The 14,325-nt window shown below is 43.9% G+C and overlaps 1 protein-coding gene across 1 annotated transcript in view; it reads left to right on the top strand.

Moving 5' to 3' along the window:
* LOC121842822 (E3 ubiquitin-protein ligase RBBP6-like) overlaps positions 1–13,799 on the top strand; it is a gene marked incomplete at its 3' end in the record, with an annotated part of 23,551 nt that extends 9,752 nt beyond the window's left edge. The window contains 4 exon segments of the mRNA XM_042312578.1: positions 1,147–1,191; positions 11,075–11,163; positions 12,867–12,963; positions 13,656–13,799. Of these exon segments, the coding sequence (XP_042168512.1) occupies positions 1,147–1,191; positions 11,075–11,163; positions 12,867–12,963; positions 13,656–13,799 (375 nt within the window).
* Positions 13,800–14,325: the final 526 nt, after the last annotated feature.

Consider the following 14,325-nt stretch of genomic DNA (forward strand, 5'->3'; position numbering starts at 1 on the left):
TTAAGTGTGCCTTGAACACAGGGTGTTAGCATGTTGCTAACACCTATACAAGAAGCAAGTCACACAGGGTGTTAGCATGTTGCTAACACCTATACAAGAAGCAAGTCACACAGGGTGTTAGCATGTTGCTAACACCTATACAAAGCAAGTCACACAGGGTGTTAGCATGTTGCTAACACCTATACAAGAAGCAAGTCACACAGGGTGGGTGTTCACACAGGGTGTTAGCATGTTGCTAACACCTATACAAGAAGCAAGTCACACAGGGTGTTAGCATGTTGCTAACACCTATACAAGAAGCAAGTCACACAGGGTGTTAGCATGTTGCTAACACCTATACAAGAAGCAAGTCACACAGGGTGTTAGCATGTTGCTAACACCTATACAAGAAGCAAGTCACACAGGGTGTTAGCATGTTGCTAACACCTATACAAGAAGCAAGTCACACAGGGTGTTAGCATGTTGCTAACACCTATACAAGAAGCAAGTCACACAGGGTGTTAGCATGTTGCTAACACCTATACAAGAAGCAAGTCACACAAGCATGTTGCTAACACCTACAAGAAGCAAGTCACACAGGGTGTTAGCATGTTTAACACCTTACAAGCAAGACGCATGTTGCCACCGAAACAGGGTGTTAGCATGGATTAGACGCCCACCTATACAAACTGGATCGGATTAGACGCCCGCGAAACTGGCGGATTAGACGCCCGCGAAGCTGGAGGGGGATTAGACGCCCGCGAAACTGGGGGAGAAGGTGCTCTTTTAAAAAACCTAATTTAATGTCACTAAGAGTTTTTGGATGTTTTATGAAATTAACTGGTCCTTTTTTTGTAAATCATTCATTTGTTCTGAAGGTAAAAAATAAATGAAAATGATTAGGTTGTTTGGGGACTTTTTCATTTTTAATGGTCCTTTTCATGTCTCATTACCAAGCTGATGTGTGTTTATTATGGCAATGTCTCTTCCAGAGTTTCATAACTGACTATTTAATACCATCAACATGGTTTTGACAGTAGATATCTAGCGTGTGTGTGTGTGTGTGTGTGTGTGTGTGTGTGTGTGTGTGTGTGTGTGTGTGTGTGTGTGTGTGTGTGTGGGTGTGTGTGTGTGATGGAGCAGTAATCTGATTTTTGTCTCAAACAGATTGATGATCATGCTTCATCTATATCACTGGCCCAACTCTCAAAGGTATACTATATATTCTCTCCTCTTCACCCTACTTCTGTTCTCTCCTCCCCTCTTCTATCCTCTTCCCTTCTATCCTTCTCTTCTCTCCTTCCCTTCTCTCCTCTTCTCTCCTTCTTCTCTCCTCTTCTCTCTTCTCTCCTTCTCTCCTTCCTCTTCTTCTCTCCTTCCCTTCTCTCCTCTTCTGTTCTCTCCTTCTCTCCTTCCCTTCTCTCCTCTTCTCTCCTTCTCTCCTTCCCTTCTCTCCTTCTCTCCTTCTCTCCTTCTCTCCTTCTTCTCTCCTCTTCTCTCTCTCTCTTCTCTCCTTCCTTCTCTCCTTTCTCCTTCTCTCCTTCTTCTCTCCTCTTCTCTCCTTCCCTTCTCTCCTCTTCTGTTCTCTCCTTCTCTCCTTCCCTTCTCTCCTCTTCTCTCCTTTCTCCTTCCCTCTCTCCTTCTCCTTCTTCTCTCTCTTCTCTCCTTCCCTTCTCTCCTCTTCTCTTCTCTCCTTCCTTCTCTCCTTCCCTTCTCTCTCTTTTCTCTTAAAACAGTTGAGTTGGATTGAAACTAAGTGTAAAAAAAAAAAAAAAAACTGTTTTCAAAAAGTGATGTTGACTGACTTGGTTGTAATGATGTGATGATGATGTTGACTGACTTGGTTGTAATGATATGATGATGATGTTGACTGACTGTAATGATGTTAATTGGTGTTTCTGATGTGATTCCCTGTAAAGAGATTTCTCTCTGAAGGAGACGTACACTTGCTGCTGCACGTTACACACACACACACACACTCACGTTACACACACACACACTCGTACGTTACACACACACACACACACTCGTACGTTACACACACACACACACTCGTACGTTACACACACACACACTCGTACGTTACACAAACACACACACACACACTCGTACGTTACACACACACACACACACACACAAACACTCGTACACACACACACACACTCGTACGTTACACACACACACACACACACACACACACACACACACACACACTCGTACGTTACACACACACACACACACACACACACACTCGTACGTTACACACACACACACACACACACACACACACACTCACACACACACACACACACACACACACACACTCGTACGTTACACACACACACTCGTCGTTACACACACACACACACACACACACACTCGTACGTTACACACACACACACTCGTACGTTACACACACACACACACTCGTACGTTACACACACACACACACACACTCGTACACGTTACACACACACACACACACACACACTCGTACGTTACACACACACACACACACTCGTACGTACACACACACACACACTCACACACACACACACACACACGTACGTACACACACACACACACACTCGACACGTTACACACACACACACACACACACACACTCGTACGTACACACACACACACACACACACACACACACACACACACACACACACACACACACACACACACTCGTACGTTACACACACACACACACACACACACACTCGTACGTTACACACACACACACACTCACACGTTACACACACACACACACACACACACACACACACACACACACACACACTCGTACGTTACACACACACACACACGTACGTTACACACACACACACTCGTCCCCGAACACCTGAAGAATCGTTTTCTCTCTAAATGAAGACTCAACGGGTTGTATTTGTTTGTTTTGCTCATACATGACCTTTCACCCCTAGGACACTAATTTATAAACAAACCTGTTATCAGTCTTGATTTCAAAACATATTGAAGCCATGTAACAACTTTTTAAAAACATTTCAACTTGCCAAATCCTCTCTACTGCACCATGCTTTGTCACCACACTGTGTTTTTGAAGAGATTTACTTAATATATATATATATATTAACATTTAGCAGATGTAATTTATCCTCAAATATAGTTCTTGTTTTATCCTCAAATATGTAGTTTGCTGAAGTAAAACACAAACCTACAGTGTGAACCACGGACGTGATCTGTTGTTGTGATGGAACTGATTTTTATTATTGTTCGTTATATATATTTATTTATATTATATATTTATACCCTGTATGCGTTCAACCAGAGAACAGCATTTACTACTTTTAATGGTGTTAACAGGCTGTGATGACAGTGAGCTGTTAAAAGGACTGTGTTTTGATTGGGTAGCTGAGTGTGAATGTTTTATCCAATAAAATGTCTCTTGGACCCCTGACCATTTATGTGTGTAGCTGTGATTGGGTAGCTGAATGTGGAGTATGAATGTTTTATCCAATAAAACGTCTCTTAGACGAAGGATAATATCTGTTTTCTCCCCCAGTGGATTTACACTTCCTGTCCTTTTTTAAAAATATATTTTTTTATTTAAATTGATTTTTATTTATTTATTTTATTTACTTTTTTTAAAAATAAAGTCGATTCAAGTGAATCTGGTAGATTAGTATTTTCTCGTGAGAAATAAGGTGCGTCAGCAATGTGTTTTCAGACCAGAGTCAATCTGACCAGACCGACTAGGTTAGACACAGATCTAACAGACTGACTAGGTCAGACTGACTAGGTTAGAAACAGCTCTATCAGGACCTATCAGACTGACTAGGTTAGACACAGATTTAACAGGATTAGAGACACAGATTTAACAGGACCTAGGTTAGACCAGACTAGGTTAGACACAGCTCTAACAGACTGACTAGGTTAGACACAGATCTAACAGACTGACTAGGTTAGACACAGATCTAACAGACTGACTAGGTTAGACACAGATCTAACAGACTGACTAGGTTAGACACAGATCTAACAGACTGACTAGGTTAGACACAGATCTAACAGGACCTAACAGACCGACTAGGTTAGACACAGATCTAACAGACTGACTAGGTTAGACACAGATCTAACAGACTGACTAGGTTAGACACAGATCTATCAGGACCTAACAGACTGACTAGGTTAGACACAGATCTAACAGACTAACAGGTTAGACACAGATCTATCAGACTGACTAGGTTAGACACAGATCTACAGACCTAACAGACTGACTAGGTTAGACACAGATCTAACAGGACCTAGCAGACCGACTAGGTTAGACACAGATCTAACAGACTGACTAGGTTAGACACAGATCTAACAGACTGACTAGGTTAGACACAGATCTAACAGACTGACTAGGTTAGACACAGATCTAACAGACTGACTAGGTTAGACACAGATCTACTCAGACCTAACAGACTGACTAGGTTAGACACAGAACAGGACCTAACAGACTGACTAGGTTAGACACAGATCTAACAGACTGACTAGGTTAGACACAGATCTAACAGACTGACTAGGTTAGACACAGATCTAACAGACTGACTAGGTTAGACACAGATCTAACAGACTGACTAGGTTAGACACAGATCTATCAGACCTAGGTTAACAGATCTAACAGACTGACTAGGTTAGACACAGATCTAACAGACTGACTAGGTTAGACACAGATCTAACAGACTGACTAGGTTAGACACAGATCTAACAGACTGACTAGGTTAGACACAGATCTAGGTTCAGACTGACTAGGTTAGACACAGATCTAACAGACTGACTAGGTTAGACACAGATCTCAGGACCTAACAGACTGACTAGGTTAGACACAGATCTAACAGACTGACTAGGTTAGACACAGATCTAACAGACTGACTAGGTTAGACACAGATCTAACAGACTGACTAGGTTAGACACAGATCTAACAGACTGACTAGGTTAGACACAGATCTAACAGACTGACTAGGTTAGACACAGATCTAACAGGACTAACAGACTGACTAGGTTAGACACAGATCTAACAGACTGACTAGGTTAGACACAGATCTATCAGGACCTAACAGACTGACTAGGTTAGACACAGATCTAACAGACTGACTAGGTTAGACACAGATCTAACAGACTGACTAGGTTAGACACAGATCTAACAGGACCTAACAGACTGACTAGGTTAGACACAGATCTAACAGACTGACTAGGTTAGAAACAGATCTATCAGGACCTAACAGACTGACTAGGTTAGACACAGATCTATCAGGACCTAACAGACTGACTAGGTTAGACACAGATCTAACAGACTGACTAGGTTAGACACAGATCTAACAGACTGACTAGGTTAGACACAGATCTAACAGACTGACTAGGTTAGACACAGATCTAACAGACTGACTAGGTTAGACACAGATCTAACAGACTGACTAGGTTAGACAGATCTAACAGACTGACTAGGTTAGACACAGATTCTAACAGGACCTAACAGATCTAACAGACTGACTAGGTTAGACACAGATCTAACAGGACCTAACAGACTGACTAGGTTAGACACAGATCTATCAGGACCTAACAGACTGACTAGGTTAGACACAGATCTAACAGACTGACTAGGTTAGACACAGATCTAACAGGACCTAACAGACTGACTAGGTTAGACACAGACACAGATCTAACAGACCTAACAGACTGACTAGGTTAGACACAGATCTAACAGACTGACTAGGTTAGACACAGATCTAACAGAACAGACTGACTAGGTTAGACACAGATCTATCAGACCTAACAGACTGACTAGGTTAGACACAGATCTAACAGACTGACTAGGTTAGACACAGATCTAACAGACTGACTAGGTTAGACACAGATCTAACAGACTGACTAGGTTAGACACAGATCTAACAGACTGACTAGGTTAGACACAGATCTAACAGACTGACTAGGTTAGACACAGATCTAACAGACTAACAGATCTAACAGACTGACTAGGTTAGACACAGATCTAACAGACTGACTAGGTTAGAAACAGCTCATCAGACCTAACAGACTGACTAGGTTAGACACAGATCTCAACAGACCTAACAGACTGACTAGGTTAGACACAGATCTAACAGACTGACTAGGTTAGACACAGATCTAACAGACTGACTAGGTTAGACACAGAGCTCTAACAGACCTAACAGACTGACTAGGTTAGACACAGATCTAACAGACTGACTAGGTTAGACACAGATCTATCAGACCTAGCAGACCGACTAGGTTAGACACAGATCTAAGCAGACCGACTAGGTTAGACACAGATCTAGACCTAACAGACAGGTTAGACACAGACCTAACAGACTGACTAGGTTAGACACAGATCTACAGACTGACTAGGTTAGACACAGATCTAACAGACTGACTAGGTTAGACACAGATCTAACAGACTGACTAGGTTAGACACAGATCTAACAGACTGACTAGGTTAGACACAGATCAAACAGGACCTAACAGACTGACTAGGTTAGACACAGATCTAACAGGACCTAACAGACTGACTAGGTTAGACACAGATCTAACAGACTGACTAGGTTAGACGCAGATCAATCAGGCTGACGAGGTTAGACACAGTTGACTCTCTCCCCTCCCCTGTCTATATATTAGTTGACTTTCTCCTCTCCCCTGTCTATATACTAGTTGACTCTCTCCTCTCCCCTGTCTATATACTAGTTGACTCTCTCCTCTCCCCTGTCTATATACTAGTTGACTTTCTCCCCTCCCCTGTCTATATATTAGTTGACTTTCTCCTCTACCCTGTCTATATACTAGTTGACTCTCTCCTCTCCCCTGTCTATATACTAGTTGACTTTCTCCTCTACCCTGTCTATATACTAGTTGACTTTCTCCTCTCCCCTGTCTATATACTAGTTGACTCTCTCCTCTCCCCTGTCTATATACTAGTTGACTCTCTCCTCTCCCCTGTCTATATACTAGTTGACTCTCTCCTCTCCCCTGTCTATATACTAGTTGACTCTCTCCCCTGTCTATATACTAGTTGACTCTCTCCTCTCCCCTGTCTATATACTAGTTGACTCTCTCCCCTGTCTATACTAGTTGACTCTCTCCTCTCCCCTGTCTATATACTAGTTGACTCTCTCCTCTCCCCTGTCTATATACTAGTTGACTCTCTCCTCTCCCCTGTCTATATACTAGTTGACTCTCTCCTCTCCCCTGTCTATATACTAGTTGACTCTCTCCCTGTCTATACTAGTTGACTCTCTCCTCTCCCCTGTCTATATACTAGTTGACTCTCTCCTCTCCCCTGTCTATATACTAGTTGACTCTCTCCTCTCCCCTGTCTATATACTAGTTGACTCTCTCCCCTGTCTGTCTATATACTAGTTGACTCTCTCCTCTCCCCTGTCTATATACTAGTTGACTCTCTCCTCTCCCCTGTCTATATACTAGTTGACTCTCTCCTCTCCCCTGTCTATATACTAGTTGACTCTCTCCCTGTCTATATACTAGTTGACTCTCTCCTCTCCCCTGTCTATATACTAGTTGACTCTCTCCCTGTCTATATGCTAGTTGACTCTCTCCTCTCCCCTGTCTATATACTAGTTGACTCTCTCCCCTCCCCTGTCTATATACTAGTTGACTCTCTCCTCTCCCCTGTCTATATACTAGTTGACTCTCTCCCTCCCCTGTCTATATACTAGTTGACTCTCTCCTCTCCCCTGTCTATATACTAGTTGACTCTCTCCTCTCCCCTGTCTATATGCTAGTTGACTCTCTCCTCTCCCCTGTCTATATACTAGTTGACTCTCTCCCCTCCCCTGTCTATATACTAGTTGACTCTCTCCTCTCCCCTGTCTATATACTAGTTGACTCTCTCCTCTCCCCTGTCTATATACTAGTTGACTCTCTCCTCTCCCCTGTCTATATACTAGTTGACTCTCTCCTCTCCCCTGTCTATATACTAGTTGACTCTCTCCTCTCCCCTGTCTATATACTAGTTGACTCTCTCCTCTCCCCTGTCTATATACTAGTTGACTCTCTCCTCTCCCCTGTCTATATACTAGTTGACTCTCTCCCCTGTCTATATACTAGTTGACTCTCTCCTCTCCCCTGTCTATATACTAGTTGACTCTCTCCTCTCCCCTGTCTATATACTAGTTGACTCTCTCCTCTCCCCTGTCTATATACTAGTTGACTCTCTCCTCTCCCCTGTCTATATACTAGTTGACTCTCTCCCCTGTCTATATACTAGTTGACTCTCTCCCCTGTCTATATACTAGTTGACTCTCTCCTCTCCCCTGTCTATATACTAGTTGACTCTCTCCTCCCCTGTCTATATACTAGTTGACTCTCTCCCTCCCCTGTCTATATACTAGTTGACTCTCTCCTCTCCCCTGTCTATATACTAGTTGACTCTCTCCTCTCCCCTGTCTATATACTAGTTGACTCTCTCCTCTCCCCTGTCTATATACTAGTTGACTCTCTCCCCTGTCTATATACTAGTTGACTCTCTCCCCCTGTCTATATACTAGTTGACTCTCTCCTCTCCCCTGTCTATATACTAGTTGACTCTCTCCCCTGTCTATATACTAGTTGACTCTCTCCCCTGTCTATATACTAGTTGACTCTCTCCCTGTCTATATACTAGTTGACTCTCTCCCTGTCTATATACTAGTGACTCTCTCCCCTGTCTATATACTAGTTGACTCTCTCCCTGTCTATATACTAGTTGACTCTCTCCCTGTCTATATACTAGTTGACTCTCTCCCCTGTCTATATACTAGTTGACTCTCTCCCTGTCTATATACTAGTTGACTCTCTCCCCTGTCTATATACTAGTTGACTCTCTCCCCTGTCTATATACTAGTTGACTCTCTCCCCTGTCTATATACTAGTTGACTCTCTCCCCTGTCTATATACTAGTTGACTCTCTCCCCTGTCTATATACTAGTTGACTCTCTCCCCTGTCTATATACTAGTTGACTCTCTCCTCTACCCTGTCTATATACTAGTTGACTCTCTCCTCTCCCCTGTCTATATACTAGTTGACTCTCTCCCCTGTCTATATACTAGTTGACTCTCTCCCCTGTCTATATACTAGTTGACTCTCTCCCCTGTCTATATACTAGTTGACTCTCTCCCCTGTCTATATACTAGTTGACTCTCTCCCCTGTCTATATACTAGTTGACTCTCTCCCCTGTCTATATACTAGTTGACTCTCTCCCCTGTCTATATACTAGTTGACTCTCTCCCCTGTCTATATACTAGTGACTCTCTCCCCTGTCTATATACTAGTTGACTCTCTCCCCTCCCCTGTCTATATACTAGTTGACTCTCTCCTCTACCCTGTCTTTATACTAGTTGACTCTCTCCCCTCCCCTGTCTATATACTAGTTGACTCTCTCCCTCCCTGTCTATATACTAGTTGACTCTCTCCTCTACCCTGTCTATATACTAGTTGACTCTCTCCCCTGTCTATATACTAGTTGACTCTCTCCCCTGTCTATATACTAGATGACTCTCTCCCCTGTCTATATACTAGTTGACTCTCTCCCCCTGTCTATATACTAGTTGACTCTCTCCCCTGTCTATATACTAGTTGACTCTCTCCCCTGTCTATATACTAGTTGACTCTCTCCTGTCTATATACTAGTGACTCTCTCCCCTGTCTATATACTAGTTGACTCTCTCCCCTGTCTATATACTAGTTGACTCTCTCCTCTCCCCTGTCTATATACTAGTTGACTCTCTCCTCCCCTGTCTATATACTAGTTGACTCTCTCCTCTACCCTGTCTTTTTACTCGTTGTCTCTCTCCCTCCCCTGTCTATATACTAGTTGACTCTCTCCCCTGTCTATATACTAGTTGACTCTCTCCTCTACCCTGTCTTTTTACTAGTTGACTCTCTCCCTCCCCTGTCTATATACTAGTTGACTCTCTCCTCTCCCCTGTCTATATACTAGTTGACTCTCTCCTCTCCCCTGTCTATATACTAGTTGACTCTCTCCCTGTCTATATACTAGTTGACTCTCTCCCTGTCTATATACTAGTTGACTCTCTCCTCTCCCCTGTCTATATACTAGTTGACTCTCTCCTCTCCCCTGTCTATATACTAGTTGACTCTCTCCTCTCCCCTGTCTATATACTAGTTGACTCTCTCCTCTCCCCTGTCTATATGCTAGTTGACTCTCTCTCTCCCCTGTCTATATACTAGTTGACTCTCTCCCCTGTCTATATACTAGTTGACTCTCTCCTCTCCCCTGTCTATATACTAGTTGACTCTCTCCCCTGTCTATATACTAGTTGACTCTCTCCCCTGTCTATATACTAGTTGACTCTCTCCCTCCCCTGTCTATATACTAGTTGACTCTCTCTCCCCTGTCTATATACTAGTTGACTCTCTCCTCTCCCCTGTCTATATACTAGTTGACTCTCTCCCCTCCCCTGTCTATATACTAGTTGACTCTCTCCTCTCCCCTGTCTATATGCTAGTTGACTCTCTCCTCTCCCCTGTCTATATACTAGTTGACTCTCTCCCCTCCCCTGTCTATATACTAGTTGACTCTCTCCCCTCCCCTGTCTATATACTAGTTGACTCTCTCCCCTCCCTGTCTATATACTAGTTGACTCTCTCCTCTCCCCTGTCTATATACTAGTTGACTCTCTCCTCTCCCCTGTCTATATGCTAGTTGACTCTCTCCTCTCCCCTGTCTATATGCTAGTTGACTCTCTCCTCTCCCCTGTCTATATGCTAGTTGACTCTCTCCCCTGTCTATATACTAGTTGACTCTCTCCCCTCCCCCGTTGTGCCACAACGTTGTTCCTGTCTGTCTGTCTGTCTGTCTGTCTGTCTGTCTGTCTGTCTGTCTGTCTGTCTGTCTGTCTGTCTGTCTGTCTGTCTGTGTCTGTCTTTCTGTCTCTTTCTGTCTCTTTCTGTCTCTTTCTGTCTCTTTCTGTCTCTGTCTGTCTCTTGTCTGTGTCTTTCTGTCTGTCTGTGTCTTTCTGTCTGTCTGTCTGTCTGTCTTTCATCCCTGGTCTCTATCTAACTGTGTCATATATCCTGGTGGTTTCTGGGAACAGACGGCGAACCTGGCGGAGGCCAACGCATCGGAGGACGACAAGATCAGAGCCATGATGTCACAGTCCAATCACGACTACGACCCCATACAGTGAGTATTACCAGACACAGTCCAACCACGACTATGACCCTATCCTGGAACTGAACCAGGAAGTAGCAGCAACTCTATCCTGTAACTGAACCAGGAAGTAGGAGCAGCTCTATCCTGTAACTGAACCAGGAAGTAGCAGCAACTCTATCCTGTAACTGAACCAGGAAGTAGGAGCAGCTCTATCCTGTAACTGAACCAGGATGTAGCATCAGCTCTATCCTGTAACTGAACTGGTAGAGGATGTAGCATCAGCTCTATCCTGGAACTGAACCAGGAAGTAACAGCAGCTCTATCCTGTAACTGAACTGGAGAGGAAGCAGCAGCTCTATCCTGTAACTGAACGATAGAGGATGTAGCAGCAGCTCTATCCTGTAACTGAACCAGGAAGTAGGAGCAGCTCTATCCTGTAACTGAACCAGGAGTAACAGCAGCTCTATCCTGTAACTGAACCAGGAAGTAACAGCAGCTCTATCCTGTAACTGAACCAGGAAGTAGGAGCAGCTCTATCCTGTAACTGAACCAGGAAGTAGGAGCAGCTCTATCCTGTAACTGAACCAGGAAGTAGGAGCAGCTCTATCCTGTAACTGAACCAGGAGTAGCAGCAGCTCTATCCTGTAACTGAACCAGGAAGTAGCAGCAGCTCTATCCTGTAACTGAACCAGGAAGTAGGAGCAGCTCTATCCTGTAACTGAACCAGGAAGTAGGAGCAGCTCTATCCTGTAACTGAACCAGGAAGTAGCAGCAGCTCTATCCTGTAACTGAACCAGGAAGTAGGAGCAGCTCTATCCTGTAACTGAACCAGGATGTAGCATCAGCTCTATCCTGTAACTGAACCAGGAAGTAGCATCAGCTCTATCCTGTAACTGAACCAGGATGTAACAGCAGCTCTATCCTGTAACTGAACCAGGAAGTAGGAGCAGCTCTATCCTGTAACTGAACCAGGAAGTAGGAGCAGCTCTATCCTGTAACTGAACCAGGAAGTAGGAGCAGCTCTATCCTGTAACTGAACCAGGAAGTAGCATCAGCTCTATCCTGTAACTGAACCAGGAAGTAGCAGCAGCTCTATCCTGTAACTGAACCAGGAAGTAGGAGCAGCTCTATCCTGTAACTGAACCAGGATGTAGCAGCAGCTCTATCCTGTAACTGAACCAGGAAGTAGGAGCAGCTCTATCCTGTAACTGAACCAGGAAGTAGCAGCAGCTCTATCCTGTAACTGAACCAGGAAGTAGGAGCAGCTCTATCCTGTAACTGAACCAGGAAGTAGGAGCAGCTCTATCCTGTAACTGAACCAGGAAGTAGGAGCAGCTCTATCCTGTAACTGAACCAGGAAGTAGGAGCAGCTCTATCCTGTAACTGAACCAGGAAGTAGCAGCAGCTCTATCCTGTAACTGAACCAGGAAGTAGTAGCAGCTCTATCCTGTAACTGAACCAGGAAGTAGGAGCAGCTCTATCCTGTAACTGAACCAGGAAGTAGGAGCAGCTCTATCCTGTAACTGAACCAGGAAGTAGCATCAGCTCTATCCTGTAACTGAACCAGGATGTAGCGGCAGCTCTATCCTGTAACTGAACCAGGAAGTAGCATCAGCTCTATCCTGTAACTGAACCAGGATGTAGCAGCAGCTCTATCCTGTGTTAATGTTGACAGCTGTCTGGACTGTCAGTCATGTGTTAATGTTGTGTTAACGTTGTATTCATGTTATTAGTTATGTGAAGAAGTTGACGGGGCCCCCTCCAGCCAACTACACCTGTTATCGCTGTGGCAAGAACGGACATCACATCAGGAACTGTCCTACTAACGGGGTAAGACATCACATCAGGAACTGTCCTACTAATGGGTAAGACATCACATCAGGAACTGTCCTACTAACGGGTAAGACATCCATCAGGAACTGTCCTACTAACGGGGTAAGACATCACATCAGGAACTGTCCTACTAACGGGGTAAGACATCACATCAGGAACTGTCCTACTAACGGGGTAAGACACGGGTCACATCAGGAACTGTCCTACTAACGGGGTAAGACATCACATCAGGAACTGTCCTACTAACGGGTAAGACATCACATCAGGAACTGTCCTACTAACGGGGTAAGACATCACATCAGGAACTGTCCTACTAACGGGTAAGACATCACATCAGGAACTGTCCTACTAACGGGTAAGACATCACATCAGGAACTGTCCTACTAACGGGGTAAGACATCACATCAGGAACTGTCCTACTAACGGGGTAAGACATCACATCAGGAACTGTCCCACTAACGGGGTAAGACATCACATCAGGAACTGTCCTACTAACGGGGTAAGACGTCACATCAGGAACTGTCCTACTAACGGGGTAAGACAACACATCCTTGGTGTGTGTGTGTTATTGCTTTCCAGAGCAACCCAGTAAATGTGTGTGTGTGTGTGTCTGTGTGTGTGTGTGTGTCTGTGTGTGTGTGTCTGTGTGTGTGTGTGTGTGTGTGTCTGTGTGTGTGTGTGTGTGTTAGAACGAGAAAGGGTTTGAGCCGCCCCAGAGGATCAAGAAGAGTACCGGCATCCCCCCGTTCCTTCATGAAGGAAGTGGACGACCCGTCTATAAAGGGAGCCATGTTGACCAACACCGGGCACTACGCCATCCCTACGATAGACGCGTGAGTTTTCCTCTGACACCCCCGTTATGTCCTGATTTGAGGACTAAACAGCAACTTATCAAATCTAAATTTTATTTGTCACATACACATGGTTAGCAGATGTTAATGCGAGTGTAGCGAAATGCTTGTGCTTCTAGTTCCGACAATGCAGTAATAACGAGCAAATAATCTAACTAACAATTCCAAAAAACTACTGTCTTATACACAGTGTAAGGGGATAAAGAATATGTACATAAGGATATATGAATGAGTGATGGTACAGAGCAGCATAGGCAAGATACAGTAGATGGATATCGTAGTACCGTATATACATATTAGTAATGTAGGGTATGGTAACATTATAGCTGGTTTAACAGTATATATATATGAGATGAGATGAGTAATGTAGATGAGTATGGTAACATTATAGCTGGTTTAACAGTGTATATATATATGAGATGAGTAATGTAGGGTATGGTAACATTATAGCTGGTTTAACAGTATATATATATGAGATGAGTAATGTAGGGTATGGTAACATTATAGC

This window comes from Oncorhynchus tshawytscha, unplaced genomic scaffold (assembly GCF_018296145.1).
Source record: "Oncorhynchus tshawytscha isolate Ot180627B unplaced genomic scaffold, Otsh_v2.0 Un_contig_11247_pilon_pilon, whole genome shotgun sequence".
Taxonomy (NCBI): Eukaryota; Metazoa; Chordata; class Actinopteri; order Salmoniformes; family Salmonidae; genus Oncorhynchus; species Oncorhynchus tshawytscha.